This window comes from Euleptes europaea, chromosome 1 (genome assembly GCF_029931775.1).
Source record: "Euleptes europaea isolate rEulEur1 chromosome 1, rEulEur1.hap1, whole genome shotgun sequence".
Taxonomy (NCBI): Eukaryota; Metazoa; Chordata; class Lepidosauria; order Squamata; family Sphaerodactylidae; genus Euleptes; species Euleptes europaea.
Window position 1 is genome coordinate 149,077,333 of NC_079312.1, and position 27,816 is coordinate 149,105,148.

General features: G+C 41.7%; 2 protein-coding genes across 3 annotated transcripts in view; one reads left to right on the forward strand and one right to left on the reverse strand.

The window, feature by feature from the left end:
* Positions 1-238: 238 nt before the first annotated feature.
* On the forward strand, positions 239-18,770 carry ATF1 (activating transcription factor 1). Of its 2 annotated transcripts, none has more exons than XM_056853507.1 (7): positions 239-314; positions 1,726-1,848; positions 5,951-6,048; positions 6,506-6,636; positions 11,275-11,439; positions 14,137-14,290; positions 18,582-18,770. In XM_056853507.1, the coding sequence occupies exons 2-7, from the start codon at positions 1,726-1,728 to the stop codon at positions 18,715-18,717; spliced, it is 807 nt and encodes a 268-aa protein (XP_056709485.1). In that variant the 5' UTR covers positions 239-314; the 3' UTR covers positions 18,718-18,770. The 2 variants fall into 2 exon arrangements, with proteins under 2 accessions (XP_056709485.1, XP_056709477.1); XM_056853499.1 differs by having other exon boundaries at positions 245-358.
* Positions 18,771-22,527: 3,757 nt separating this feature from the next.
* TMPRSS12 (transmembrane serine protease 12) overlaps positions 22,528-27,816 on the reverse strand; it is a 30,724-nt gene continuing 25,435 nt past the window's right edge. The window contains exon 5 of the mRNA XM_056848963.1: positions 22,528-22,773. Within this exon, the coding sequence (XP_056704941.1) occupies positions 22,528-22,773 (246 nt within the window). The remainder of the gene's footprint in view (positions 22,774-27,816) is intronic.

A 27,816-nucleotide genomic window follows, 5' to 3' on the forward strand; every position in this document is an offset into this window, starting at 1 on the left:
AATATGTGGGCATGGGCAGCTGGAGCTTTTCATGGGAAGGAGAGTAACAATATCATCTAGTAAATAATATCCCATTATGGTTCTATTAAAGGGACAGCAGGATTGCCAGCAAGACAGTGGTTATAACACATTATGTCTTCTGACTCTCCTTGGAAAATTTCATTTTATAATGGTCTTTTAGTTAAGATGTGAAATTCTCGATTACATTGTGCATTTTGCCTTATTTTTGGCTTTTTGTAGGCTGACTATGGAAGAAGCGCACAAAACCAGCAGTAGCAATTCAGCAACACCCCCACAAACACCATCTTTACAAGGTACCGCTCTACAAGCAGCTCAGCTTTCTCGTGTTTCTCAACAGGTAAAGAAAGCTACATAGACTAGGTCTTCTGAGGAATATTTTAAGTATGTTAATTGCAGTTTTCCTGTGCAAGGTTGCTTTTTAATCAGTTAATTGAGTATGTTTATGTAATTACATGGGATTTTTATTTAAATTTGGCCTTTGTAAATTGAATTGAAAATGCATCCAGATAACTAGATATTTTCAAATCCCATACAGTGCAAACACTTTCCCCCTGTTGGTTTTAGATCATCTTCAACAATAACCTAGGCAGATAAGCTCAATAATGAAGATTGGACTTTTTTGAAAATATTGCTGATCCCCACTGTGGTGTTTAATGTAAGAGTTACCAAGTCAGAGTACTTTTAAAAGTTGCCTTATAACCACAGAACAACTATGCTAAAACTGTATAAATGGTGATCAGTATGCTGTTCAGTTATTTAGAAATTTCAAAAAAAAATCCCTGGCAAAGAAAACAAGCACACAAAAAAGGCCGCAGTCCTTTAGGCACTGATATTGTGTTGAAACAAGTAGAGACTGTACTTGCTAGATTGCATCTTAAAATGCATATTTTTAGATCCTGAAGCAGATTTAAAAAACAAAAAACCAAGATGCCATTATTAAGGTTGGATTTTAAAAAAATCAGATCTTAATAGTGGCATCTTGGTTTTTCTGTACTTTTTCCTGCGACTCTTCTGTGTGTTTTTGCATAGGTTTTTGTTTTGTTTCCCAAGAGTGGTACTCAACAGCCCTTTTTGATTTGGTAAATGAAGCTTAACAGTCATAAAGATCACGGTTGGTTTGACTGCCAGATATTATCTTTGAGGTTATCTTGTGTCCACTTGAAAATGCATACAGCAGTTATTTTCCCTCAAGCCTCAAAATTATTTTTACTGAAACTGAACCACTTTTTTAAAGTGGCGCTCAATCTGAGCAGTCTGTCCCAGTGGAATTACAATAATGCAGTTCTGCAATCCAATCCAAATGGTATTTTATCTGTAGGCACTTGTTTTTGTTGTCTGTATGGTATGTTTGTTGAAGAGCCCTGTGGCGCAGAGTGCAGTGGTAAGGTGCAGTACTGCAGTCAAAAGCTCTGCTCACGACCTGAGTTCGATCCTGACGGAAGTTGGTTTCAGGTAGCCGGCTCAAGGTTGACTCAGCCTTCCATTCTTCCAAGGTCGGTAAAATGAGTACCCAGCTTGCTGGGGGTAAAGTGTAGATGACTTTGGAAGGCAATGGCAAACCACCCCATAAACACAGTCTGCCTAGTAAACGTCGGGATGTGACATCACCCCATGGGTCAGTAATGACCCGGTGCTTGCACAGGGGACTACCTCTACCTATGGTATGTTTCATGACTTGGCTAATAAGCTGTTGATTTGTTGTAGATGTCTCTTAGAGGTCCAGCTCCAGTGACGGTGGTACAGCTTCCTGGGGATCAGGTCCAGGGAGTAATTCATACAGTTCAGACCTCCTCTGTAATTCACTCACCACAAGGGCACTCAGCGCAGGTAACTACTATCTTTGGAAGCTTTACTGTTAGCTTTGACTGAATTCTGCCTCAGTGTATTTTAGTCAGCTTGGCACTGTAAGTGAAATGGTGATATATTTTCAGAAGGTAAGGGAGAGAAAGAAAAATGCAGGCTAGCACAAACTTTGCGTAAATTGTTTGGGATCGGTTTTTATGACTAAAATATTTAATATTGTATTAGATGCTGTATAGATTAAAAACAAAAACATGTCCCTGCCAGTGGCTTACATTGTTTAACAAGACAAGACACAAAAGGGGTAAGGAATAATTATATATAATCAAATACATTTCTATATAGTAAGATTAAAAGGTAATCTGAATGAGTTATTCATGCATTACTTGGTAAATGCAGTAACCAGTGAATAATTTGAATCTGTTAAATGCCAAGCTTCAGTCAAACACTTCAAAATGGGAGCAGGGCCTGTGATGACTAATGCTAGTTCATGGCAAGCTAATGATGCAAAATCATCTGGTTTTAGCCATTATTTTTGTTCATCTTTTAAGAACTGGGTGTGTCTAACAGATTACAGGCCACATAAAATGTTCTCTCCCTTCAGTGGGGTTACACTCTGTGTAAGTCCCCAAGGCTGCTTTGCTAAGCTGATGGCAATGGGCCAGTGGGGCTCTCCTAGCTTTGGACAGCGATTTATGTAAAGTAAGGTAACTCAGATCACAAATCCTGCATCTGTCACATCTATATTGGTGGCATCTTTTGTACTAGTGTGACACTAGCTGCTTGAGCAAGAGAGTGGGAAAGGCTCTGCACAACCTTTTCCACTGAAATCTGTATTTAGTCATTGCTGTAAAACCTCAGCTTTATATCCATCCATTATAGCGACAGATGAAAGGACAAGGGAGTCTCTGTTCATGTGTAGATGCAGCTGAAGGGCATTTAGCAGCATCCCATTTAAGACTATTTATTCTCCTGGTGAAAGTATTCACCATGAAACTAATAATTTCCTGAAATAATTGCCCTGTGAATGCCAATGTATTTCCTGTGGCACAGCATCACTTCCAGTGCCACCACCAATATAATGAATCCATAGAGTGCACATTCAGAATCAAAATCTAACTCCTGTGAAAAATGTTTAGATATCTTGGGGTACGTGACATCCTGAGGAGTGAAAAATTGAAGTTCATGCTCCAATGCTTTGCGCTGTGAGTAGGCTTGGGAAGTTTAAAACATTGAAGAGATCAAACATGTGCAGATACTCTTCAGTATTGTACCATATCAGAATCAGCACACAAGAGTTGCTGGATTGTCTATGATGCTCAGGCAAAATGTACTCACATATGCTCCTGCCATTCCCAGGGAACTAATTTTCAAGGAGTTAGGTGCAGCTGCTTCTCCTGTTTTAGATGAGGACTGGGTATGTGTGTGTGAGAGAAAATAGTTAATCCAAAAGCTGCCATTCTACTACTAGACCATAGATTTTGTCACTTGTTGATGTTACAACACATCTGGAGACATAATTATTTTTTTGCACCAGATACTTGTGTGAGCAAGATACCATGATCAGTGTTATTAATTCACATCTAGCCACAAGGATATAAGGTTTACAAATTTCAGATAAAATACCTTGTAAAGTGCATTTCTGGAAGTGTTTTTGAATAATCATGTTTTGTATAATTTGACCACTGAGGAAGGCCCAAGAGGTCAAAATGTGTATGGTCTATTGGTCATTTATATTTTACATATCATCAACGGTGTTGATTATTTTTGTAAATATATAAATATATTCTTAAAGAATTTTTAGTTCTCTTAGTTTGTTCCCCCCTTTTGTTGTTGTCTATTGTGATGTAGATAATCCAGCTCTGTTATTTCTGGAAGATATAAACAGTGCAGCTTTTGGGCTAAAGACAATTTAGAAACGTAGCACAATCTTTGCATGGTGACAGAAGCACTCGGTTATTTTTGTGTGTGTGTCTTGCTTGAATAGCATACTTTTTCACAAACTGTGTCTCCCTGTAGATCTTAGGTTGCTACTTCTCAGTTCATTATAAATAAAATATGTTAATGTGTGTTTCTTTAAGAACACCAGAAACATTATTGGCATTTGTGAAATTGCAAAGGAAACACATGCAATAAAAGGCTTGAGTCCTTGAGAAGCCTTTAAGAAAAGCTTACTTGCTTTGTATTCTTCCTCTGTAATATTTTGCTTTGTCTAAATGTGGGTGTTCAAAGTGCTGTCAAGTTGCAGCCAAATTATGGCGACCCCTTATGGGGTTTTCAAGGCAAGAGGCTAACAGAGGTGGTTTGCCATTGCCTTCCTCTGGAAAGCCACCCTGGTATTCCTTAGTGGTCTGCCATCCAAATATTAACCGTGCTTAGCTTCTGAGATCTGGTGGGATTTTGTTGACAAATTGGGAAAATGTGATTTAGATCCTATTACTGTTAGGTGGATCTGTACCTGGTTAATAGATCACACCCAGAGAGTGCTTGTTAATCGTTCCTCATCCATTTGGAGAGGAGTGAGTAGTGGAGTGCCTCAGGGATCTGTCCTGGGCCTTGTACTGTTCAACATCTTTATAAATGATTTGGATGAAGGAATAGAGGGGATGCTTTCTAAATTTGCAGATGACACTAAATTGGGAGGGGTAGCAAATACGGTAGAAGATAGAGCCAGGATACAGGATGATCTTGACAGGCTGGAGAATTGGGCTAAAACTAATAAAATGCATTTCAACAGAGATAAATGTAAAGTTCTGCATTTAGGTAGGAAAAAATCAAATGCATAGTTATAGGATGGGAGAGGCTTGTCTTAGCAGTAGTGTGTGCGAAAAGGATCCTGGGGTCTTAGTAGATCAATCCCTGAACATGAGTCAGCAATGTGATGCAGTAGCTAAAAAGGTAAATGTAATCTTGGGCTGTATCAACAGAAGTATAGTGTCCAGATCACGTGAAGTGATTGTATCGCTTTAGTCTGCTCTGGTTAGACCTCACCTAGAATATTGTGTTCAGTTTTGGCACCACAATTTAAGAAGGATGTTGGCAAGCTGGAACGTGTCCAGAGGAGGGTAACAAAAATGGTGAGGGGTTTGGAGACCAAGTCCTATGAGGAAAGGTTGAAGGAGCTGGGTATGTTTAGCCTGAAGAGGAGAAGACTGAGAGGTGATAGGATAACCATCTTCAAGTACTTGAAGGGCTGTCATATAGAGGATGGTGCTGAGTTGTTTTCTGTTGCCGCAGAAGGTCAGACCAGCGGGTTGAAATTAAATCAAAAGAGTTTCCGTCTAGACATTAGGAAGAATTTTCTAACTGTTAGAGCAATTCCTCAGTCGAACAGGCTTCCTCAGGAGGTGGTAAGCTCTCCTTCCCTGGAGGTTTTTAAGCAGAGGCTAGATGGCCATCTGTCAGCAATGCTGATTCTATGACCTTAGGCAGATCATGAGAGGGAGGGCATCTTGGCCATCTTCTGGGCATTGAGTAGGGGTCACTGGGGGTGTGAGGGGGAGGTAGTTGTGAATTTCCTGCATTGTGCAGGGGGTTGGACTAGATGACTCTGGTGGTCCCTTCCATCTCTATGATTCTATGGGAACAGGCTAGCCTGAGTCATCCAGGTCAGGGTGTTCCTTATATAGAGAGAGAGAGAGAGAGAAAGAGAGAGATATTTGTTTTAGCTAAATTAGTACTTTTCTTATTTTCACCCTTTCACTGCAATTCTTGCTCCTTCCCTCCCAGTCGAAAGCAGAAGGCTGCTAAACATGCTGTAGCCCTGTTAAAGCTTGACACTGTTTTCAATGTGAGTACAAATGTCATCTTCTTAACATGCCTAAAAACCATGCCCACCATTTTCTCATGCTCAGAGCATGATGTTTATAGCTCTTATGTATTTTTCAATGTTTGTTTTTCACCTCCCAATGTAATGGGTTAGAACTCTGATCTCTGTATATGGGGTCAGAATTAAAACTCTAATAATAATAATAAACATACTTAACATGTTCTTCATTTAAATAAATTTGTCTAGGAAGAAACCGTTTTGCAAGTTTTTAGAGACATCGTATCAGTTACATTTACCAAAAAGTTGCATCATGCAGGCTCATTTGTTATTATACAATATGACATAGTGTACATCCTTCAGGTATCTTTGTCGGAGAGTGAGGATTCACAAGATTCCTCAGATAGCATAAGCTCTTCACAGAACGCCAGAGGTATTCTTGCACGCCGTCCGTCTTACAGGTCAGTGCTTTATACAAAAGTAATATTCAGATATTAAACAACACATGTTTTATGGGAAATTCAAGTTTGGAGTATCAAGCCTGCAAACTAATTCTGGAACTCTCCTGCAGCAAATCTCTTTCTCTCAAAAAAACAAAAAGAGAGCCTCTGAAACATAGGTGCTTGGGCTATACCCTCAGAAGACCTATCTATGACTGTAATTTTTAGGTATATATTAGACCTGCTGTTTTAGGAAATGATAATTAAAATCAAAAGCCATAAAGTATCACTGTTTACCTTTTTCAGTGGATTTTGATTCTGTCTCCATAGTGCTTTTTTCAGTTGTAATTCCACAATTTGACAATAAAAAAATTAATGCTCAGAAATGTGCCATGAAGTAGATATTGCACTACTTGTTTGTGAAGATTTTCCGCAAAATGTGTCTGAAATCTTTTGTGTACTAATACTATTTTAACAGAAAAATCTTCAACGATCTTTCTTCGGAAGACACGCGGGATAGGAAAGGAGATGAAGCAAATCCTGGTGTCTCTACAATCACATCAATGTCTGTTCCTACACCTGTTTACCAAACCAGCACCGGACAATACAGTATGTATTATTAATAATAATCTGCACTGGATTAACTGGAATGTGATTTAAGGTTAATTTAGCATTCATGTTAATAATAATTTGGATTCAAAGATGCCCTTCCATTCATGGAGGACTCTTCCATTAATGGAAGGAGTTGTACTGTGAGTGGAAGATGCCTCTGTGAACTGAACTGCACCTATGTATCCAACCCCATGGGTCAGTTCAGGTGTAACTCACAGCCATGCTTGATTTTAATTCTGGTTAGTCTGTGAGGCCATGGTTCATTCCAAGATGATCATTGAATCCTGATGTGTCTCAGCAAATCTTGACTTCGGTGCTGTCACTCTTTCACCCAACTCTCCACTAGAGACTCACCTGGTATCTCAGCCTGCCCCTCTGTGTCCAAATAATGAAGAACACACATCACATCATCCATTCCTTGGGCATTGTGGAAAGGTGAAATATAAATATTTTAGTTAAATATATACTTTTAATTAAATAAACTTGCTTACTGTTGGCTGCTGGCCCACATGAGGGTGGGGGAGCTTATCTCAGTAATATTCAGCTACTTTCAAAACAGCAATTAGCCACTGAAAGAGGGAGACTTCCCTCCTTGGAAGACAGCCAAAGAAGTTGCAAGTCTTATTTCACCATAAACTCTGGATGATAAACTGCTGCTAGCAACTTCCATGCTGCCTGCACATACTCTCCATGTATTCTGTCTCTGCTCCAGGGTTTACAAGATGCTTGGTGCAGATACTGTACGTGCAAGTGCACACACACACACACACACACACACAAACAGACTCTGTCTTAATAGAGTGTTAATTACTGGAGTCTATAACCCCTCAAAAGCACGCTGAAGAGAACCCATTTTCATTTATTTTCATTTACTTAATTTTATTTACTTTATTTATTTACTTCATTATATCCCACCTTTCTCCCAAATGGGGACCCAAAGCAGCTTACACCCTTGTCACCTCTTCTATTTTATCCTAAGCACATATGAATCGTGTTAAATGCGCTTGACTGAACACAGAGAAAGCAGGTACCAAGCAATATCAGGTGTGAATGCTAACATAGATTGGATATAAAGGGAGGAAAACCTGCTATGAGAAACACTGGGGTAGAGAGTTGCTTTCTTCCCAGTCCATTGTATCAGTACAACAAATGTGAGTAGGATGCTTGTTTAATCCCCTTTGTTGCTGGAGGACAGGCAGTTAAGATACCCTGGGTTTCTCTGGCATTGCTTTTCTCCCCTTAGGGATGTATGGAAGGAGCGTGCCATACTGCTGTGTTTTTAAGAGAGTGGAGGCAGGGATGGTGAGAGGAGTCTCCTGCCCTGCAGACTCAGTGTCAAGAACAGGGGGCGGGTGGGGGGGAGTCTGGTCACTAGCAAGAGCCATTTTATTTTTTGAGCCACTTTTGCCAGATGGGTATGCATGAATCATCAGCAGCAAACTAACCAGAATTAAACTAAGGTACTGCATTTGCATAGTTGAGACTAACTTTGTTTAATCCAGCTTCATACCCTGGCTTCAGATTCTGGTTTGAGGGAGCTGAACGAACAGTAGTTAGTGTGGTGGCATGAACACACCTGATCACTGTGGCTAGCTTAATTAAATCATGAACTTGTGTTATATCTGAAGAGAGCCAATGTCTAGAGATACCTTCTGAAAGTGTTATTTTATATTTTGGGAATGTTTCTCTGTTAGGAAATCAGAATCTGCAAGTGGCATGGTTCAGATGTAGCAGCATCATTACACGAAGATGCTTCAGGGATTCTCAGGCTCACATGCTCCCTTCTGTCCTCCCTCCACTCAAGGCTTGATAGTAAAATTGTGCTTGCTTGTTTACTTATAGTCCATCTTTCTCATTGAGACTCCAAGAAGATTGAAATTTGTAGCAATGCAATAAATATAGTGTAAGAAATAGAATAGATGTTATAATAAAATTTGGAATACAAAGTGGGAAAACAATGCAACAGTATAAAACATAGCATAAGAAATGAAAAAACTGGATTACTGAAATGAGAAAATAATGGAGTAAAAACAAGAAATGCATACAATAAACAGTGTCATAAATTACAGCCCTTGTCCCTTTGTAAAAGTGTCCTCCTGAACAATTATATGTAACTACAGCCCTGTCCCCTTTTTTAAAAAAAGCCCTCCTGAATAGTCCTGTTTTACACATTCTGCAGAATGACAGAAGTGTGGGAGCCTTTCTTACCTCCTCATGCTGGCCATTTCACAGGCAACTGCTGATCTTACTCATTTGCAGGGTGGCACTTCAGTCTTTGTGTAGTGGAGCATGGCTGTTGCAGTGGGGCATATTGGGAGAGGTGGTCTTTCAAATATGTGAGGCCTAGACTGTGAAGTGCTTTGCAGGAGATAGTTGATACCTTGAACTGAACCTAGGAACTAATTGGTAACCGTGACAAGCCTTTTTTCCCTACTGAGGGGATGGACACAGCCTCCTGAGATTTTTTGGGATCTAGGGTTGTTTTAACCTAGAAACCTTCCCCTCAGTTACTAGGTGTTCTAAAGGTAGTGAGTTTATGGGCTTTGGGTTTGCTGCCGTGAGGAGTTTATGGAGATCACTGAGGCAGGATTTGAATATAAACAACAAAGAAGATTTATTTATTTTAGGGACAGTCTCAGGGAATAGAACAGTAGCACAGATCTCTGGGCAGACAAAGGAGAAGCTGACTCAAACATTTAAATCAATTTTGGCTTTCGAGGGTAGATAGAATTTTTAACGCTTTCAAACAGGCTATTACTGATTAGCCACTATGTTGGATCATCTCATACACACTCAGGATTCCACCTGCCCTTTCCCAAGTGTCAGACTAAATGGTACCAGGTCTGCTCATCCCCAAAGACAGGTCTTATAAAGGGGTGCTCTGTTCTTTCTCAGAGATAGAGCTAAACCATTCTGCCACTCTACCAACCAGAGCTACCCCTCACTCTGTCTGCTCCTTTTTTCCTGAGCCAGACCTGAGCTGTCACTGCCTTCTCTGTCTCAGGTAGAACTCCCCTCTTCTCCAGCAATAATTTTGGATACAGTATGACCCCAAGCCTAAACATTGAGTCAGCAAGAGCCCGCTGAACCCCATCTGATCTGGGAAGCACTCTTCCAAGAACTTAGCCTACCCAGCCAGTATCACCTCAGTCTTGTCAGGATTCACTTACAGTTTGTTCCCCTTTAGCCATTTAACCACAGCATCTAGATGCTGGCTCAAGACCTCTGCAGCAGCGCTGGGCATCCAGATAAAGAAATGCAGAGCTGGGTATCATTGGCATAATGATGACACCCAACTTCAAAACCACAAATGATTTCTCCTACCGTATATACCCGTGTATAAGCCGACCCGCGTATAAGCCGAGGTGCCTAATTTCTCCCCAAAAATGGGGAAAAATTAGGCACCCACGTATAAGCCGAGGGTCGGCTTATAACTCCCCCCCCCCCGCAGGCTTACCTGACTGGCTCCTGGCGGCGAAAAGCGGCGCAGCCCCGGTGGGGGTGGCTTTCCTGCAGCCGCAGGAGGCCGCCCCCAGGCCGCTCCGGGTGGCGGAAAGCGGCATGGGCCAGGCAGCCTCCCAGGCAGGCCCCGCTGGCCGCTCCCAGGCCACTCCCAGGCGAGCGGGTCGGCGGTGGGGGGGGGTCGGCGGCGAGGCCTGCCTGCTCCCAGGCAGGCCCCTCTGGCCGCTCCCAGGCCGCTCCCAGGCGAGCGGGCCGGCGGCGGGGGGGGGGCGGCGGGGGCGGCGGCGAGGCCTGTCTGCTCCCAGGCAGGCCCCGCTGGCCGCTCCCAGGCCGCTCCCAGGCGAGCGGGCCGGCGGAGAAGGATGGCGACAGTGGTAAGTTTCCCTCCTCCCTCCTCCCTCCTCCCCCCTCCCCTTGCCTACCGTATTGACCCGTGTATAAGCCGAGTTGGCTTTTTTCAGCCCTTTTTTTGGGCTGAAAAACTCGGCTTATACGCGAGTATATACGGTAAGTGCTTTACATAGAAGTTAAATAGCATGGGGGTTAAGACTGAGCCTTGTGGAGCACCACAGGACAAGTCCCACAGTGATAAAAACTTGTCTTCAACAGCAGCCCTCTGAGTCTGATCCTTAAAGAAAGATTTAAACCAATCCAAAGCACATCCTCTAATACCTGTTTCTGCTTCTAGGTTTTTAAATTTTGTGCTTTCATGCTACCATAGACTGTTTCTGTTCCCTGCAGTCCAGGATTCAAACTAGGATCTAAATCAGAGTTTGGAATTCTGGCTTGGAAGGAACAGGACAAACAATAAGTGGTTCAGTCATAACTGCATGGAAAGGGAGGCGGGAGGGATGATTGCGAACCGAATGATTCCCCCTGACTCATTTGACAACCATGGTTTGCTGTTACATCTGAACCATGCCGCTGATCGGAAGAAGATAGAGGCAAATGGAAATGTTTCTCATCTCTTCTGGCTGCTGAAGTTGTGAAGTGCAAAATGGAGTTAGTTGCTCACAGGCAAGCATATGTATTCAGTGAAAGATTTCTGTGGCAACTGCACCAAAGAGAAGGATATATTAGCTGTCACATACTTATGGCTGTCATAAATGTCTTCTCTGGTTCATTTTCATTATCCGTGTCTTTTCTGTTTCTTTTTCTTTTTTAATTCTTAAGTTGCCATTGCACCAAACGGACCATTACAGCTGAGCAATCCTGTTACTGAAAGTGTGCAAGGTTTACAGACATTTACAAATGTTGCTGGAACTTCACTGGTACAGTATGTGCAGACATCTGATGGTCAACAGATTCTTGTGCCCAACAACCAGGTAGTAGTGCAGAGTAAGTACCTCCTTTGAAGAATTTGGAATTGTGGGCTTCTTCCACCTGCCTTGTATAGTTCTAGTAACTGATTCTCATGTTACTTGTAGTACTTGGATGCCCTTTCCCAAGTATAAAAATCATTTTTCATTATGGAAAAGTTTCACATCAAAGTCTAATTTCTATTTCAGGCTTATTCAGAAGCAAATGTAGCTGTCTCTTGCAATCTCTATGTCCGTGTTGGCGAACCTATGGCTCTGCCCCGCCCCGGATGGGGGAGGCTGTAGGCACGCGGCCGCCCAGCTGGGCTGCAGGAAGCGCGGAAGCGCGAAGCGGTTCAAAGCCCCCCCCTTTCCTGGACTCGGGCAGCGGGGGCTGATTTCTCCGCCCCGGCCTTGGTCCCAATCCCCCCCTGCCCGGAGCTGAGCCCCCCCCGGAGAATCCCCCCTCCCCGTGGCCTCCCGCACCACCCCCGGGCCTGGCCGGGGGGGAGAAATCCCTGCGGGGGGGGGTGCGCGCGTGCGCATCAGGGCCTCCCGCTGCTCCTTCCCCGGCCGTTGACCTGGCCTCCTCGCCTCTCACCGTCCGGAAGAAGGGAGCCCGTCGCTGCTTCCGCTTGCTGACCCTGTCCCGCCTCCTTTGGCGTCTGGTGCCCCCCCCGCCCCCCGGAGGGTGTTCCGCCCTGCCGCCCTTCTCACTCCTGACTGGCGGCCGGCCGGCCCCTGCAGCCCTCTGGAGGGGCCCACGCGGAGGAGTGAGCGGGGGGGGCACACACGCACACACGTGTGTCTGGGGGGGGCCTGGACTCCCGGCCCGCCAGAAGCCTTCCCCGCCCCTCTTCGGTTGGGCCGTCTTCAGGGGCATCTGCCCTTCTTGCCTTTGGGGAACCTGCGGGGGAAAGGTAGGTTGTGGGGGTCGGCTCCTGCCTGGGGGTGGTGTCATCGGCGCTTCGCCCCCCTCCCCCCGGCCAGGCGCCCGACCGCGGTTTGTCGGTGGGCGGAGGGAAGGACAGGTGGGAGGGGCTTTTATCCTGCCGTCCTGACCCCTTTTCTCCCCCCGCGTGTGGGGGCTAGCCCCCGCCCGTGTTTGGGAAGTCCCGAGGTGGCCCTGGGAGGCCTGGGCTCGGGACAGGGGTTATTGGCCATTTGTGAATGGGAGGTTTTGCCTTGGATTTGCCACTCAGATGCACAACTTAACAATAAGTCCCCCTGCAGAGTTTTGAGAATGCAGATGGGGGAAATGTACAGTGTTTGTCAGTCATTGTCATGATTTAATTTTATGGATACCTTACTTACTTTTTTCGCTCCTCAGAGGCCATGTCTACCCACTGGCTTTCTTGGCGGTAGACCTGGACTCCGAGGAGGGAAAAAAGTCCCCCTTCAGAGGCCAGGTCTACCCATTGGCTTCTATGGGCCTCTGGAGGCCATGTCTACTGCCAAGAAAGCCAATGGGTAGACCTGGCCTCCCAATGGGACTCAGCTGGAGGCCAGGTCTACCAATAGGCTTTTATGGCGGTAGACCAGGCCTCCAGACGTGGACTCCGGACAGGGAGGGGGAAATGGCAGGGACTTACAATTTAATTTTTATCAATAAAAAGATCATTATTAAGTATGATATCAAGTTTTATTCAGTGTACCTACCTTTATAGTTTAAGTTTAAGAAATTTGGCTCGCAAAAGAAATCTCAATCATTGTACTGTTGATATTTGGCTCTGTTGACTAATGAGTTTGCTGACCACTGGCCTAGGGCTGTGCCGTGTTGCCGTGGTGTGCATTGGCACTTCGCAATAATTAAGTGGGTTTTGGGTTGCAGTTTGGGCACTCGGTCTCTAAAAGGTTCGCCATCACTGCTCTATGTTTATGCTCCTGTTTATTTATCAGAACTCATGCATGTAATTCAAACATTTTTATTCCATCAGCACTAATACAGAGAATCAGATAAATTTTAGCAATATAGGTTTTAAGGTTAAAGCACAATTCTAATATGAAATATTATCAAAGATTACTCTTACGTTTTCATTAAAAAAGCCATGCTGGATCAGACCAAGGTCCATCAAGTCCAGAAGTCTGTTCACACAGTGGCCAACCAGGTGCCTCTAGGAAGCCCACAAACAAGACAACTGCAGCAGCATTGTCCTACCTGTGTTCCACAGTACGTAATATGCACAGGTTTGGACTAGCCCTTGAACTTACTGGAAAGTTCCCAGTGGGCCCACCCTAGGGGACCAGTGACAGCCAAGAACTGGCTGAGCCAAGTGGCTCCTGTGGTTCTGGCAGTGCTGCAGTGACAATGGCAGTGGGTATAGGATGAGTCTACACCTGTTGTTGTTGCCACAGCCCATGTTCAAGCCCAGTGGTTCCTGCAGCACTGAGCCACTTAGATCATCTTTCTCCAGATTGTTTTAACATCCTAGTCCCGGGGACATGTGCTAACTCTAGTATTTTTTTCTCTAACCTCCCTTGTTCCCACATTCTGCATCCAAATCATACCCCAAACTTCAAAGTTGTCTTTTGTTGATGGTGGCCAAGGTGACATCTCACCTGCTGCTTCCACGTCATTAAAAGGTGTATATACCCATTTCTGTATATTCATAGGCCCTCTGCAGTTGATTGAGTGCATTGCAGTTTGAGCCTGGGTGTACATAAGCATGAAAAATAGAGAGAGAACTGACCTTTAGATTCTTTCCTTTATAATGGCTCTACTTTGGTTCTTCAACAGCTGCTTCAGGAGATATGCAAACGTACCACATACGCAGTACACCAACCACCACTTCCCTCCCACAGACTGTTGTGATGACAACTCCTTTGACATCTCAGTCAACCAAGACAGATGATCCACAGTTGAAAAGAGAAATACGGCTAATGAAGAACAGGTATTTTGTTTCCCAATTACTATTAGGCATTTTCCTAATAGTACTTTGAAAAGTATTCTCTGATACAGCTATGTGTAACACAGGTATTAGCAGCAGATTTCTGTATCTTCTCCCCCCAACAAAAGAATATTCACTGTTCTGTCTGTCTTGTACCTATTGCCCATCAACTTCATTGGGTTCTTCCAAGTTCTAGTATTGTGAGAGATGGAGAAATAGCTCCCTCTAGCCATTTTCTCTACCCCATGAATAATTTTATAAACCTCTCTAATGTGTCTCTGCCCAGACTTGGATAGCCCAGGTGAGCCCAATTTTGTCAGATATTGGAAGCTAAGCATGGAAGACCACCAAGGAAGTCCAGGGTTTTGAAACCGAGGCAGGCAATAGCAAACCACCTCTGAATGTGTCTTGCCTTGAAAACTCCATGGGGTATCCCTAAATCAGCTGTGACTTGATGGCAAAAAAAATAAATCTCTACCGTAGCCCTTTGTTTAACTGAAAAGTCCGAGACTTCTTAACCTTGCCTCATAAGAAATGTGCTCCAACCTCTTAATTGTCTTAATTGTCCTCTTCTGTATTGTTTTCTAGCTTTGCAATATCCTTTTTGATATTGAACCAGAACTGTATACAGTATTCCAAATGAGGCCACACCATAGCTCTTTACAAAGGCATTACAATATTGCCATTTTATTCTCAATCTCTTTTTAAATAATCCCCAGCATGGAGTTTGCCTTTTTCATTACTGCTTCACAGTGAGCTTTTTATTAAGCTATCCACTGCAACCTCAAAATCTCTTTAAGTTTTGGTCTCAGCCAGTTGGAATCCAATTCAGCATATATTTGAAGTTGGGATTTTTTGTTCTAATGTGCCACACTTTATGCTTATCAGCATTGAACTTCATTTGCTACATTGTTCCTCAATTATCTAATTTTTATAGATCTTCCTGAAGCTTTTCCCAGACTGCCTTGGCTTTCACTATGGATCACCCTTATCCTCATGTTTGTTCACTTTCTCAAAGAACTCTAAAAGAATAGTGAGGCAGGACGTCCATTTGCAGAAACAATGCTCATTTTCTCTCAGCAGACTTTGTTCCTTGATATGCTTAATAATGCCCTCTTTAAGAACAGTTACTACTAATTTACTTGGAAAAAAGATGTTAGGGTAACTGGCCTGTAATTCCCTGGATCCCCTGTAGACCCCTTTTTAAAATTGGTTTGACATTTGCTGCTTTCCAGTTCTCTAGCACAGTGTGGGCTTTCTGCTTGCATTTTGTCCTGTTGCCTTCTTTAATTCTACATCTTTTATGCTGGTCTCTCCTGACATCTCGCAGTTCTACCCAAACCTTCCCTTTCTTTCTTTTTTTCATTTCTAAGCAGTCATTGTGTCCTCTCCGTTCTTTCTTTTCTAAGTTTAATTTTTTGTTCTCTTTATTGACTGTTCATCTATGATCTGGTCACCTTCTCTCTTAATTAGCTGTTTGCTGGCTTTCCCTTGCTACATGTTCGGCTCAAAATGCCTCTGCTAAATGTACCTTTCTCTTCAGTTACTATGGTGGTGTAACCCCTTGTCCTTGCATAGGCTTCCTAATGTGTTTCGTACCCATAGGTCCTTCCTACCGAAGGCCCCTAACCCTATCTTCTCCCTTTTCTTCTATTCCATTTTTCTTCAGCCCACTTCTTTTGTTGCAGTATACTGCTGCACAGCTCCTTCCCACTCTTCTTAGATAACGTGGGAAGCTCCCAAGTCACCTGTAAGGAGGCAACACTGTGGTTCCTCTCCATACAGTTCTCCCTCCTGGAAACTGGGGCAAATCTGGTCTGGGAAGGCGCTGCATTGTGGCCTTTCTGTCATCAGGGCTTCTGATCCAATCTTTGTCGTGCAGGAAGAAGTAGCTTTCACTATGTTATCTCCTCCATTTCAACCCTCCATGAATTCTAACACACCTATCCTCACAACTACCAACACCGTTGTCTTTCTCATAATGATTAGGTCACTTTGCTTTCATCTGTTAAAATACATTCCTTCATTAGTCTTTTCTGAGCCATCCCAGCCCAGCTATGCAAGTAGTTAGGAGTAAGATGGGATAACCCATCCCTCACTCCATCAGTCCAGTGAGGAGTCAAGCCATTTAACAGTCTAGCCATTTAACAATCGCTTCTTCAGCTTCACTACTATCTGACAGCCCCTGAGTTCTGTAAGTCCGCAGAGCATTTTATTTACTATTTACTTCATTTGTGTGTGTGTAAAGTGCCATCAAGTCGCAACCGACTTATGGCAACCCCTTTTTGGGGTTTTCATGGCAAGAGAGGTGGTTTGCCAGTGCCTTCCTCTGCATAGCAACCCTGGTATTCCTTGGTGGTCTCCCATCCAAATACTAACCAAGGCTGACTCTGCTTAGCTTCTGAGATCTGACGAGATCAGGCTAGCCTGGGCCATCCAGGTCAGGCCTTTCTCCCCATTAGGGACCCAAAGTGGCTTACATTGTTCTCCCCATCTCCATTTTCTGATGACAATAACCCTGTGAGATAGGGTTTATAAGGTCATTCAGGGAGCTTCCACAGTAGAAGTGGGGATTTGAACCTGGGTATCCCAGAATCCTAGTCAGACACTGTCCACTACGACAGTTTGGCCTGGGATCCTGGATGGGTTTTTTGCCATCTTCTGGGCATGGGTCAAGGGTCACTGGGGATATGGTGGATATGGATATAGTTGTGAATTTCCTGCATAGTGCAGGGGGTTGGACTAGATGACCCTGGAGGTCCAGCTCTATGATTCTGTTATCTTGGTTTCTGGTAGTCTAGCAGTCTTAAGTGGGGAAGAGAGTATACAACCACTTCAGGAGCATGCAACCTTATTATGAGACACTGGACATTTATTCAGCAAACACATTCTGCTCTTCAGGGTCATGAATCAGTTGTACACTGTATTGCTGCTCACATTTTCTCAACAGCATAATGTAGACAGATTTATTTACTTCATTATAAGCTTTCTTTTTAATTACTCTTTAGCCAAGAGTGATTGCATTATTGAAAACCAGTGTGTGTTCAGCTCCCTATTTAAATGTTGTCACCTGGAAAAATGTGCCTCAAGCAGATTGGAAAATTAATTATTATCAATTTTAGAAAGTTTTGTTGCTATAGTTCTTTGCCTAAATTGACTGTTTGCTGCCTTAGAGAATTTTTTATTATGTGCTTGCATTGTTTTCCAAATGTTCAATTCTAACCCACTGCATTATTTTGTTTATTAGAAATGGGTGCTGTTTGATTGTATTTGCTCTGAATTTGCTCCACCTTGATTCTCAGTGAGAAAAGAGCTCTGTACATAAAAACATTGCTGTTGTTTTTCTCCTCATCTGTCTGCTAATTCCGAAATTGTTGTTAAAAACACCATTTATGGCTAATACAGTACATCAGGGATCCCCATCATGGTGCCTGTGGGTGCCATGGCACCCGCTCACACCTTTTCAGGCACCCACCAAGTGCTTTTTCCTGGCAAGGCTTTTGATTAGCTGTGCAGATTTTAAAAAAATGTTGCTTTGGCAGCAGCTGCCACCACAACACGAGTATCTACACTGTGTTACTGAAGTTAAGCTGTGGCAATCATTTTGTGACTGGCTCCACCTCCTGAGGCAGCCATTTTGTTGCTGTACCCACCATGCTGTGTCAGAATTCCAAATGTCCCTGCAGGATCAAAAAGAATTGGGGACCTCTGCAGTAGATAGTCCTGAGTTCTTTAAAAAGCCTTTGCAAGCTACCTGTTTCAGCCAAAACTGCTGATCCATTTAACTTTTTAAAGATTTTTATGCCAAAAAGCTTACGTTCTGCCAAAAAGCTTAAGTTCTGTGTGTGTGTGTGTGTGTGTGTGTGTGTGTGTGTTGCTATCCTTGAAAACCAGCGTGGTGTAGTGGTTAAGAGTGGTGGACTTTAATCTGGAGAACCGCATTTGATTCCCTACTCCTCCACATTAGCAGTGGATCTAATCTGGTGAGCCCCACTCCTAAACATGAAGTGAGCTTTGGGCTAGTCACAGTTCTCTCTGAACTCTCTCAGCCCACCAACCTCAGAAGGTGTCTGTTGTGGGGAGAGGAAGGAAAGGAGATTGTAAGCCAATTTTATTCTATTTAAAAGGTAGAGAAAGTCAGCATATAAAAACCATCTTTTCTTCTTGGGCTGTACCTGCCACATGAGTTTAAAAGAAAAAAATTGTAAAGGCAACTTAGGCATGCATCAGTTGTGAAGGAAAGCAATGATTCCAAACTAGCTTGACATATTACAATATTTGTCTTGAATTTCAGAGAAGCAGCCCGAGAGTGCCGCAGAAAGAAGAAAGAATATGTAAAATGTCTTGAAAATCGAGTTGCTGTCCTTGAAAACCAGAACAAAACTCTAATTGAAGAATTAAAAACTTTGAAAGATCTTTACTGCCACTAAACAAGGCTTTTGTGACTATCAGAATTTCAGTGGGAAAGTTTTATATTAATTTTTAAAAAATTTAGATGAAAGTTCTAAAATGAATCTTTTCAAACCAGCTTTCACAAAGACTGTTAAGATTTTATTTAAAAGTTGTTTGGTGACAAGAATACAAAAAGGAAACACAAAAACCTCATGAGGAGTTCTACTGGCACAACTGGAATCTTCCTTAAATCAGGAGAGAGAGACGTGCATATTCTGTCAGTCAAGGGATATTAATTTCCTGAGCTACAGTTGAATTTTGAAATGTTTGCAATATTTGATTGTAGTTAAATTGTGGAAGAACTGAGTCTTTGCCTTAGCTGAAAATGTCTATCAGCGTATGTAACCAGCATTCATTTTAATTCCTTACATCTCCAATAGTCAGCTTTTTTCAGTTATTTGTATGTAAATCTTGTTGCTTCAAAATGTAAATTCTAATCTGCGTGTTTAGAAGATAAGGCACTAGGTTGCTAGACAGTGTAAGTTATGTTTGCTTTTAACAGGCAGGCAATTTTTTTTAATGCATGCTGTGTTTTATCATTTTTGGTAAAGGCAGAGGGCTCTTTGAAGCCAGAAAGATATTCTAGGTACATGGATATAGTCACAAAGAGTAGATTCCATGTCCCTGGTGATACCAATGTATTTGTATGTTTTATACATCAGAACTAAAGTTGATAAGAGAAAGTTTCCAGAGGGCTTTTTAAGGCATTGTTTCTTAGTTGCTTGATATAAAAATTTCTCAAGATAAACTGAAATGAACAGGCATCTCATATTCTGTTTGAAGATCCTATTTATTTTCTTAGGTAAATAATTTCCATTTTCCTTAGCACTGCCCAGGTTTAAAACAAATGAAGCTAAAGTTTCATGCCAAATTAAAATTCTAGTATTATACACACACACACACACACACACACACACACACACACACATTAAATTGCACAATAACAATATTCAATTTATAAACTAGGCAGTTATTCGTCTAATTTTTTAAAATGCAAAGTACTCTTGTTGAAACAGATGCCTGGTATATTTTTGTAGCTGAATTACTACCTTTACAAATTCTATAATTGAATTTCTATGGTTATTTTAAATGTTTATACACTTCCAGCAAACAGAGAATTTCCCCTCAGATGATCAAGTTTATATTTTTATGAGATTAAATCTGATGCTATTCTTTCTATATATTTCCTTAGGCAAAATTTAATTTAACAAGAAAGTCAAGAATATTTTTGAGAAAATAAGTACCGTTCGTAAATAATTGCACATGTTTTTGAATTCACTATAAAGATGCTGTCAGGGATTGTAATATGCATCATTCTGCTTTCTTTCTTTTCAAAGAATGTTAAAAGATTTTTGATATAAATTTAATTCTTGAGTACCCAGTAAGCATTAAATCAACAAATGGAGCCGTACCGTAGTTAAGACTGAAGCATTCCAGTAGTGCCCTCTGAAGTGTTGATATTAAGTACAGAAGATGGTGAAGCCAAGGGTATGTACACTTGTTATAGTAGTATAAGCCTATTTCAGAAATACTGGGCAATTTTGAGATTATCATGGTACCTCATTCTACAGAAAATTCTATTCTATTGAACTATTATAATTATGTAATAGTCATATTTTAGTTAAAAACCCGAACCCTCTCAAGGACTTTATAAAAACCGCTGTGTTCAAAACAGTACTGTAAATTGGTGAGGCATTGGTGGGTATAAACCCAGTAAGAAAATGGGCCATAACTGATACAAGTAACAGGCTCATGGGAAAGCTTGTGGATGTGTTTAGTGTTTCTTACTGCAGTCTATTATAAGCTTCTTTTGAAAATGTTTTAAAAATGGTTTCTGATATAATTTGGGTGGAAGTGGATGGGGTGTTCTACAGCAAACAGAATGTTTGATGGGCGTACATCTTCCTCCGCATCATCACAACCAATCAGTTTTACTCTGTAAAATGAGTATTTCACCGTGGTGTAATCTTGTAACCACTACTGCATATTTGTTAATTTTCTGTGAATGAGTTTTCATTGAGAATCCCAACTTCAGGTCTGAAATGTTTAAGATATGGTGTAAAAATCTGAATAGATCTTGTAGCTGTGTGTATTTTGTTTCTCTTGACCCACAAATCTGTTGACACCTTAAAATTTTGCCATTGTCTCAAGGAAAATTAATAATTTCTAAATAATTGAGAGCATTAAAACAATTATGTGATTTCAGAGAAAGAATAGAAGTTTTTTTGTTTTATTTTTCTGAGAAAATGCATTAAACTGGTTGATGCTTGTTGACATGAGTAACATTTTGAAAAGGTGAACCATAGATGGGTGTATCATCACAGAAGTATTATACAAGCGTCTGTTTCTTTTGCAGTCATTTTTAACAAGAGAAATATTTGTGCTATTTACCATTTTTATCCATGTGGCAGTTATAAAACTGAGTCAGAACATAGGCAATGTAACCCTAGTTACCAGGGATCTGTCTTCAAAGTTAGCAGCTTAGCTTAAAGATTTGTAAATATTTTAAAATAAAATGAAAAGTGGTTGCACTTTTCGACCTCAGTAATAAAGAATCCAAAATACAATTTCAGACTCATTCATTCAGACTGTGAAGGCATTGTGGTGTTGGTGTTATTTCTCATCAAAAAGATGTTGACTTAGAATTTGTTCGGTCTTAAAAATACTGGGAGACCACATACTTCATTTTGTTTTAACCTTCATCAGGATTTTTAAAAAATTAAGTACTGTACCTGTACCGACAAACTGCATTTGTTTTGTTATAAAAAGACCAGCAGATGGAGCAATTAAGATAAAACTTTCTAATACTTAATACTCCAATTCTTCAGACACTGGGAGTGCTTGTTGGTAAATGTTTGCAGGTCTAATGACTCAAAAAATAACGTAAATTCATATAGATCCTCACAATCAGTTTGGAATGAAGAAATATTACATAGGAATTTTACATACGATATCTGTATTCAACTGCAAAATAGTTTTTATTCGTAAAACACTGTAGATAACATGGCAGTTTTTTCCACCTGACATACACATCACTATACATTTGAATATAGACTTCTACATCTTTGATATGGATAGTTTGAATTTTATAAATTATCAATCTTTTTATGTTAAAGAATGAATTATGCTAGCAAACTGTTTTCATTGCATATTTTAAAATATGACAAATCTTTAGACTATTCAAAATAGTGTAGTTGTCATCATGCCATTTATAGCCTATCAAACATATATATGTAACTAAACAAGGACTCTTTAAGTTTACATTTTTAGGTTATAGATTGAATTATGAGTATGAATCTACTAGGCATAAATTTTGGTAAATAGGCTGGATCCCGTTGCACCAATGGAAGGCATTCTATGATGCCTGAAAAAGTATTGCTGGGGTCATGGACTGCCATGGACAATATATATATATTGTCCATATATACATATATACACACACACACTAAAAACCCACTGTGTACAAGGGGCTGGAGTCAGGCAGGTGAACGGAGTGAAATTCCACCTTACCCTTGTACCAACAGCAAACGTGGTGGATGAACTACAGTGAAGCAAGGGCTCTGTTCACATTCAAGAAAGGAGGGTTCTATGCCTTTATGGGAGTTGCGAGAAGGGAAGGGTGTGGGAATATCAGCTATCAAAAACACCTCCCACTTATTCAACTATAGGATCTAGCCAATAATTGTGAAGTACAATGGTTGTTCAAAAATAATTATGCTAACAGAAAAGAAGTAGTAAGTTTAAAAAGCCATCTAAGGTCATTTGAGTATAATGGAGAGTTTGCCTCTTCATAGAACAATAAGCAAAGTTGCCCAACCCACACTCAAAAAGATCAGAACACATGGAATGCTCACAGTGGTGGTTTTGTCATGTAAAATAGTTTGTGAATTTATCCAACTTCTATAAGTAGCTGTACGTATATAGATACCTGGAAATTTTGGTTTACCACAGCCCAGGCCAAAGCTGGTGACTCCTATCAGATAATACTTGGTTTTGTCTGGGAAATAGCACATCAGTGGTCCCCCGCTGTCTCCCTAGAATATGAAAATTCAACATATTCTGAAGTTCTAGGATACATGGGATTGTGATCCAATTTGTTATGCCTCTTACTAATTGTCAAAATATTTATTGCTATGTCACATGAATCTAACTGCTTGGATGTATTAAGGTTGCTTTGGTTGGATTGTATTGCCTGTAATTTTATTATGGATATTCTAGAAACTCCTCAATCTCATTAAGCTTTCCAAAACAATTCTGAGTATCATGCTGTAGCGTCTAATACTAGCTATCATAGCAACACATTATGTACACAGGTGTTGTCAGCTATCACAATTCCCCCTCATCCTTTATTTTCCAGTTGCCTGGAAAGAAAGAAATTTACTGCTTCATATTCTCTAGGAGCCCCGGGCGCAGAGAGGTAAGCTGCAGTGCTGCAGTCAAAAGCTCTGCTCACAACCTGAGTTTGATCTTGATGGAAGTTGGTTTCAGGTAGCCGGCTCAAGGTTGACTCAGTCTACCATCCTTCTGAGGTCGGTAAAATGAGTACACAGCTTGATGGGGGTGAAGTGTAGACAACTGGGGAAGGCAATGGCAAACCACCCCATAAACACAGTCTGCCTAGTAAACGTTGTGATGTGAAGTCACCCCGTGTGTCAGTAATGACCCAGTGCTTGCAGGTGATCTTTATCTTTTCATATTCTCTGTGTACTACGCTAATGGTCTATTGAGCCTGCTTACTGTTCACAGACTTCTAGAGATAGCTTTTAGGTGTAAAAACCTGCTGCCGTGAAAATACAGTTTGGACAGTGCATACCCAGAGGGGAAGAGTTGGACCTTCCTGCTCGTTTCTTTCCATCCACTACAAGAGGCATCTCAACGATCTAGACTCTGCCCTCATGCACTTCAAAAGACCACAAGGAAGAGTCTCAATCTCCAGCCAAGGTGAAGAAGTCAAAAGGTCTTGTCCAATTGTGAGGAGAGTTTGTATACATCTGCTGATTTATCTCTAAAAGTGTCTAACTACCTTGCCTGCATGACAAGGTGCCATCACTTTATTGGGAGATTTCCCTCATTTTTGACCAGCCTCTAGTGGCCATGAAATGAACCGTGGTAGTATTTGGAGAAAAGCTTTATGTTTATCCAGACAATATTTAGTAAACTTTAAACATGTCACTGATTGTGCAGCAAAGGCCATGGCTGCTGCCATTACCATCTATCTTCAAGCCTGGGGTCAGTTCCGCTTTGCTGCAAAAAGAGCCTAGGTCTCAGATTGAAGATTTGCTCTTTGAAAAGGAGAGCCTCTTTGGGAAAAAGGTTCATGTCTGCTTTTTCTCTTAAACAACAGAAGTGGCACTTCTGGAATATGACCCTCAGAAGTCAGACCTTGTCATGCTCCATCAGAATGTTCATTTAGAAGGCCCTTTTTTTGAACACTGAAGTCTTTTCTCTTCCTCCTCTAGATTTTTTTTCCTGATAGTCAGTCCAAGGGTTCATGCAGGGCATTGTGGATTTATGACTTCTCCCCATCTCTTGTTCTCCAATTGCATTAACACTTTTCAGTCTGGGAGGCCGTATCATCAGACCATTAGGTGATGGTATATACCATTTTCCCTATCCAGAATGTTTGTGTCTACCTCTCCCAACAATTCCCTTCACAGAAAGAGGTGACACAAAAAGTGTCACATTTCCAAAGGGGCATAGGGTTCTTCTCCATATACTTCATCATCCCAAAGAAAGACAGATCTTCATTCCACTTTGCTGCCGGGAGTGTTAATGAGCAAGAGGTTCTGATTGGTGACTCTAGCATCCATCCTGCTCCTCCTGGCATCAGAAGCCTCGTTTGTATCTATCGACCTAAGGGCACCTAGTTCCACATCTCGATTCTGTCACAACATTACTGCTTTCTCTGCTTTGCTGTGGGAGTCAGCCAATATGTACAAAGTGTTGCTCTTCAGCCTCTCCTGTGAGGGTTTTCACTAAGTACATGGCAGTGGTTGCACCATGTCTTTGGTGTCTTTCCTTATATTGACAGCTGGCTTTTGCCAGCACCTTCCTTTTCAATGGGAGAACTATCATATCTTAGCCTCAGTGGGCCTTCAAGTGAACTGAAAGAAGTCGCTTCCTATTCTACCAGAACCCTGAAATTCATAAAGGTGCTTCTGGACTCTATGACTGGGCTGGCATACTTATTTTATAGCTATGTCCTGAGCCTCATTGGAGCTATCTTTGTGGTTTGTTTCACTAAGCTTTGGATAACGCCTCTGCAACTTTGGTTCCTACCTCTTTTCCACCCAGCAATGGATCCTAAAGACACACCCTTTATGTACAAAAGGTGCTACAGTTCCATTGGTGGAGCACTTCTTAATATCGTTTAGACTGGAGTGTCCCATTTATACCACTTACACCATATCTGACCATGAGAAGACCCTGATCCTTTGGGTTTGGGGCACCCACTGCAAAATAGACATGCAGCTAACTCTGGTCATCTCAATAGAAGAAGTTCCACATCAACCGTAAAGGTTTATTCAAGTCACTTCATGCCTTCCCCAGATTTCAAGGCAGAATGGCACAGATGGTCACTGACAATGCATCAACTGTGTATTACATTAATAGACAGGGAAGAACAGCATCTAGCACTGAATAGCCTTACCAGCTGCCTGTAGATGAGATGCATCAAGTACAGCCTTATGTCATTGTCATTCAGGTCACAAACTAAAAGAACACTCAAGGGGATGCAAGTCATAAGGGCTCAGTGGCACACAAGCGAGCAATCAATGACACGTATCTGAACTTAAGTGTTACACCAATGGGGTCTGTTGGAGATAGACATCTTTGCTACCTCAGGGCAGGTCCCTGGAAGACACCTTTCTCCAAAGGTGATTGTGTCTGTTCTATGCCTTCTCCCCTAATCTTGTAACGAAGGTCCTAAGGAAGGTAATAAAGGATGGCATGATTTACATCTGATCACACCTTACTGGCAACACTAGTTGTGGTTTACAAAGATTCTGCAATTATCTCAGTACCTTGCTTAGGGTACTGGATCTTCTGTCACAACACTGTAGCAGAATTCTCCATCCAGATAGCTTGTACTTAGTGGTCTCAAGGTGAATCTGGCAGCTACATCTTGACCTCTGATAGCAGAACATTAACTGTTCACCCAACCTCTAGGGAAATAGTTCTTCAGGGACCATGTTCGTCTTCATTATTCTGTCCAACCATCGATGCCTGCATGGGACCTGCAGTTTATCCTCCCCCAACCCATGGACAAATCCTTCAAACCACTGGCTGCCTATGTGCTGTGAGCTATTTATTTATTTAAAATATTTATATCCTACCTTACAGGCTGACAAGCAACTTCCACAGAAACTCAAGACCTCATTCCACCAGAGCTGTGGCTAATTCTTCAGTCTTCAGTAAAGAAACCCCCTTCTGAAACTATGTAGAGCAGCCTCCTTGGCCCAGACTTCCACCTTTGTGAGGCATCATGGCCTAGATATCTGGTTCAGAAGCAATGCAACTTCTGGGAAAGAAGTCCTCAACTCCCTGTTTTTGTAAAGCACCTTGTACCCACATTCAGGTACATCAGCTTGCGAGTCTATACCATAACTGTGATGTACAGAGACCGTGAAGAAGTTAAAACATGTTGCTCTTCTATATTGTTCCATAGACTTCTATAGAATTAGTATTGTTCTATAGATTTATGTGCAGGTGACCTGTAGCAGGTCCTGTAGCAGGTGCCTTTAACTTACTGTGATATATATTTTAGCTGAAAGAAACTGAGTAGGAAGGAACAACTCTTCCCCTCTGGGCATGTACAGTCCTAACTGTATCACCAAATAGGAAGTTTTCATGCCTAAAAGCTGTGGAGGTTTCTAAACTATGGTTCAGCACAGACACAAAGCCCATCAGTATGAATGTGGATGACCAGTCAAAGATCAACAGTTGCAGGTAAGCAATTTGCTTTACTTGTCATTTTCGTTAAGGCTTCTTGACATGAGCAAAGGTGCTGGGAGGTGAAAGTTAATGTCTTTTAGGCAAAAAAGGTATTGAAATAAGCATTGTAGGTTTTCAACATCAATTGCCATACAGGTGCTCAATTGTTTACATATTCCATGAAATCTGTATTATAAATATGAACATAGGTTGATTTCACTGTGAAATCTTTTTATCACATGAAGTGCCTAACTAATTCCCATGCAATGGCCGAATTTTGCACATCCTGTTCAAAGTTTTGCTAATAATACAATATAATCCTAATAAAGGATGCAGCCAGTATTCCAGTCTACCAACTATTTTGGTATTGTGATATGTTACTGGATAACTCAATTTGGCATCATGGCAAGTTACTGGATAACTCAACACTTATACAGTGTTTCTCAAACCTGGGTCCAGAGATCCCTAAACTTGTATGAGACCTTTGTAAGGTTTTTTAGAAATTGGGTGTGTGTGTGTATGAATCTCCATCTCAGAGGAAGAGGATGGAATCAGCTTTCCCCTCTTTTGAAGGATAGGTACTCATAGAGCTACCACCACCCACAATCATCTAGCTTTTAGAGCACTAGCCAGGAAACATGCTGATTTGGTTGGTGAGAAACCAGCACATCAGCCCTAGGAACTCTAATAAGCTGAGTTGTAACAAGAAGGTACTGCCCTAACATAGTCATCACAGTTACTTGTGGTAAAAAACTGAATTGGTTTTCACTCTCTAGTTAATCCATGCACCGTCCATAGACAATAACAGTGAATTGTAGTTTTCAACTGAATACTAGCAGTTCAAATTTTATGTGATGCTGGTCGTTTTCAATTTCTGTGAGCAACTTCCAGGCCCCTTCCTGGCCCTGTTCATCTGGAGTCTACCTACAAATTATTAAACAATAACGTTTTTTGCTGTCTCCTGTGCTTTTTTGTTGTCTTCCTTCCAGTCAAGAGGTGAAAAAGACTATAACTTGGGTCAGGGTCTTTTTGGTTGTGGCCCTATAGAAACAGCTGTGGACTGAGATCTGACCTTGTAGACCAAGTATTGATAATAAAAACATTTCCCCCTTAAACTTGCTGTTATGAAATGTAGCTGATAATGG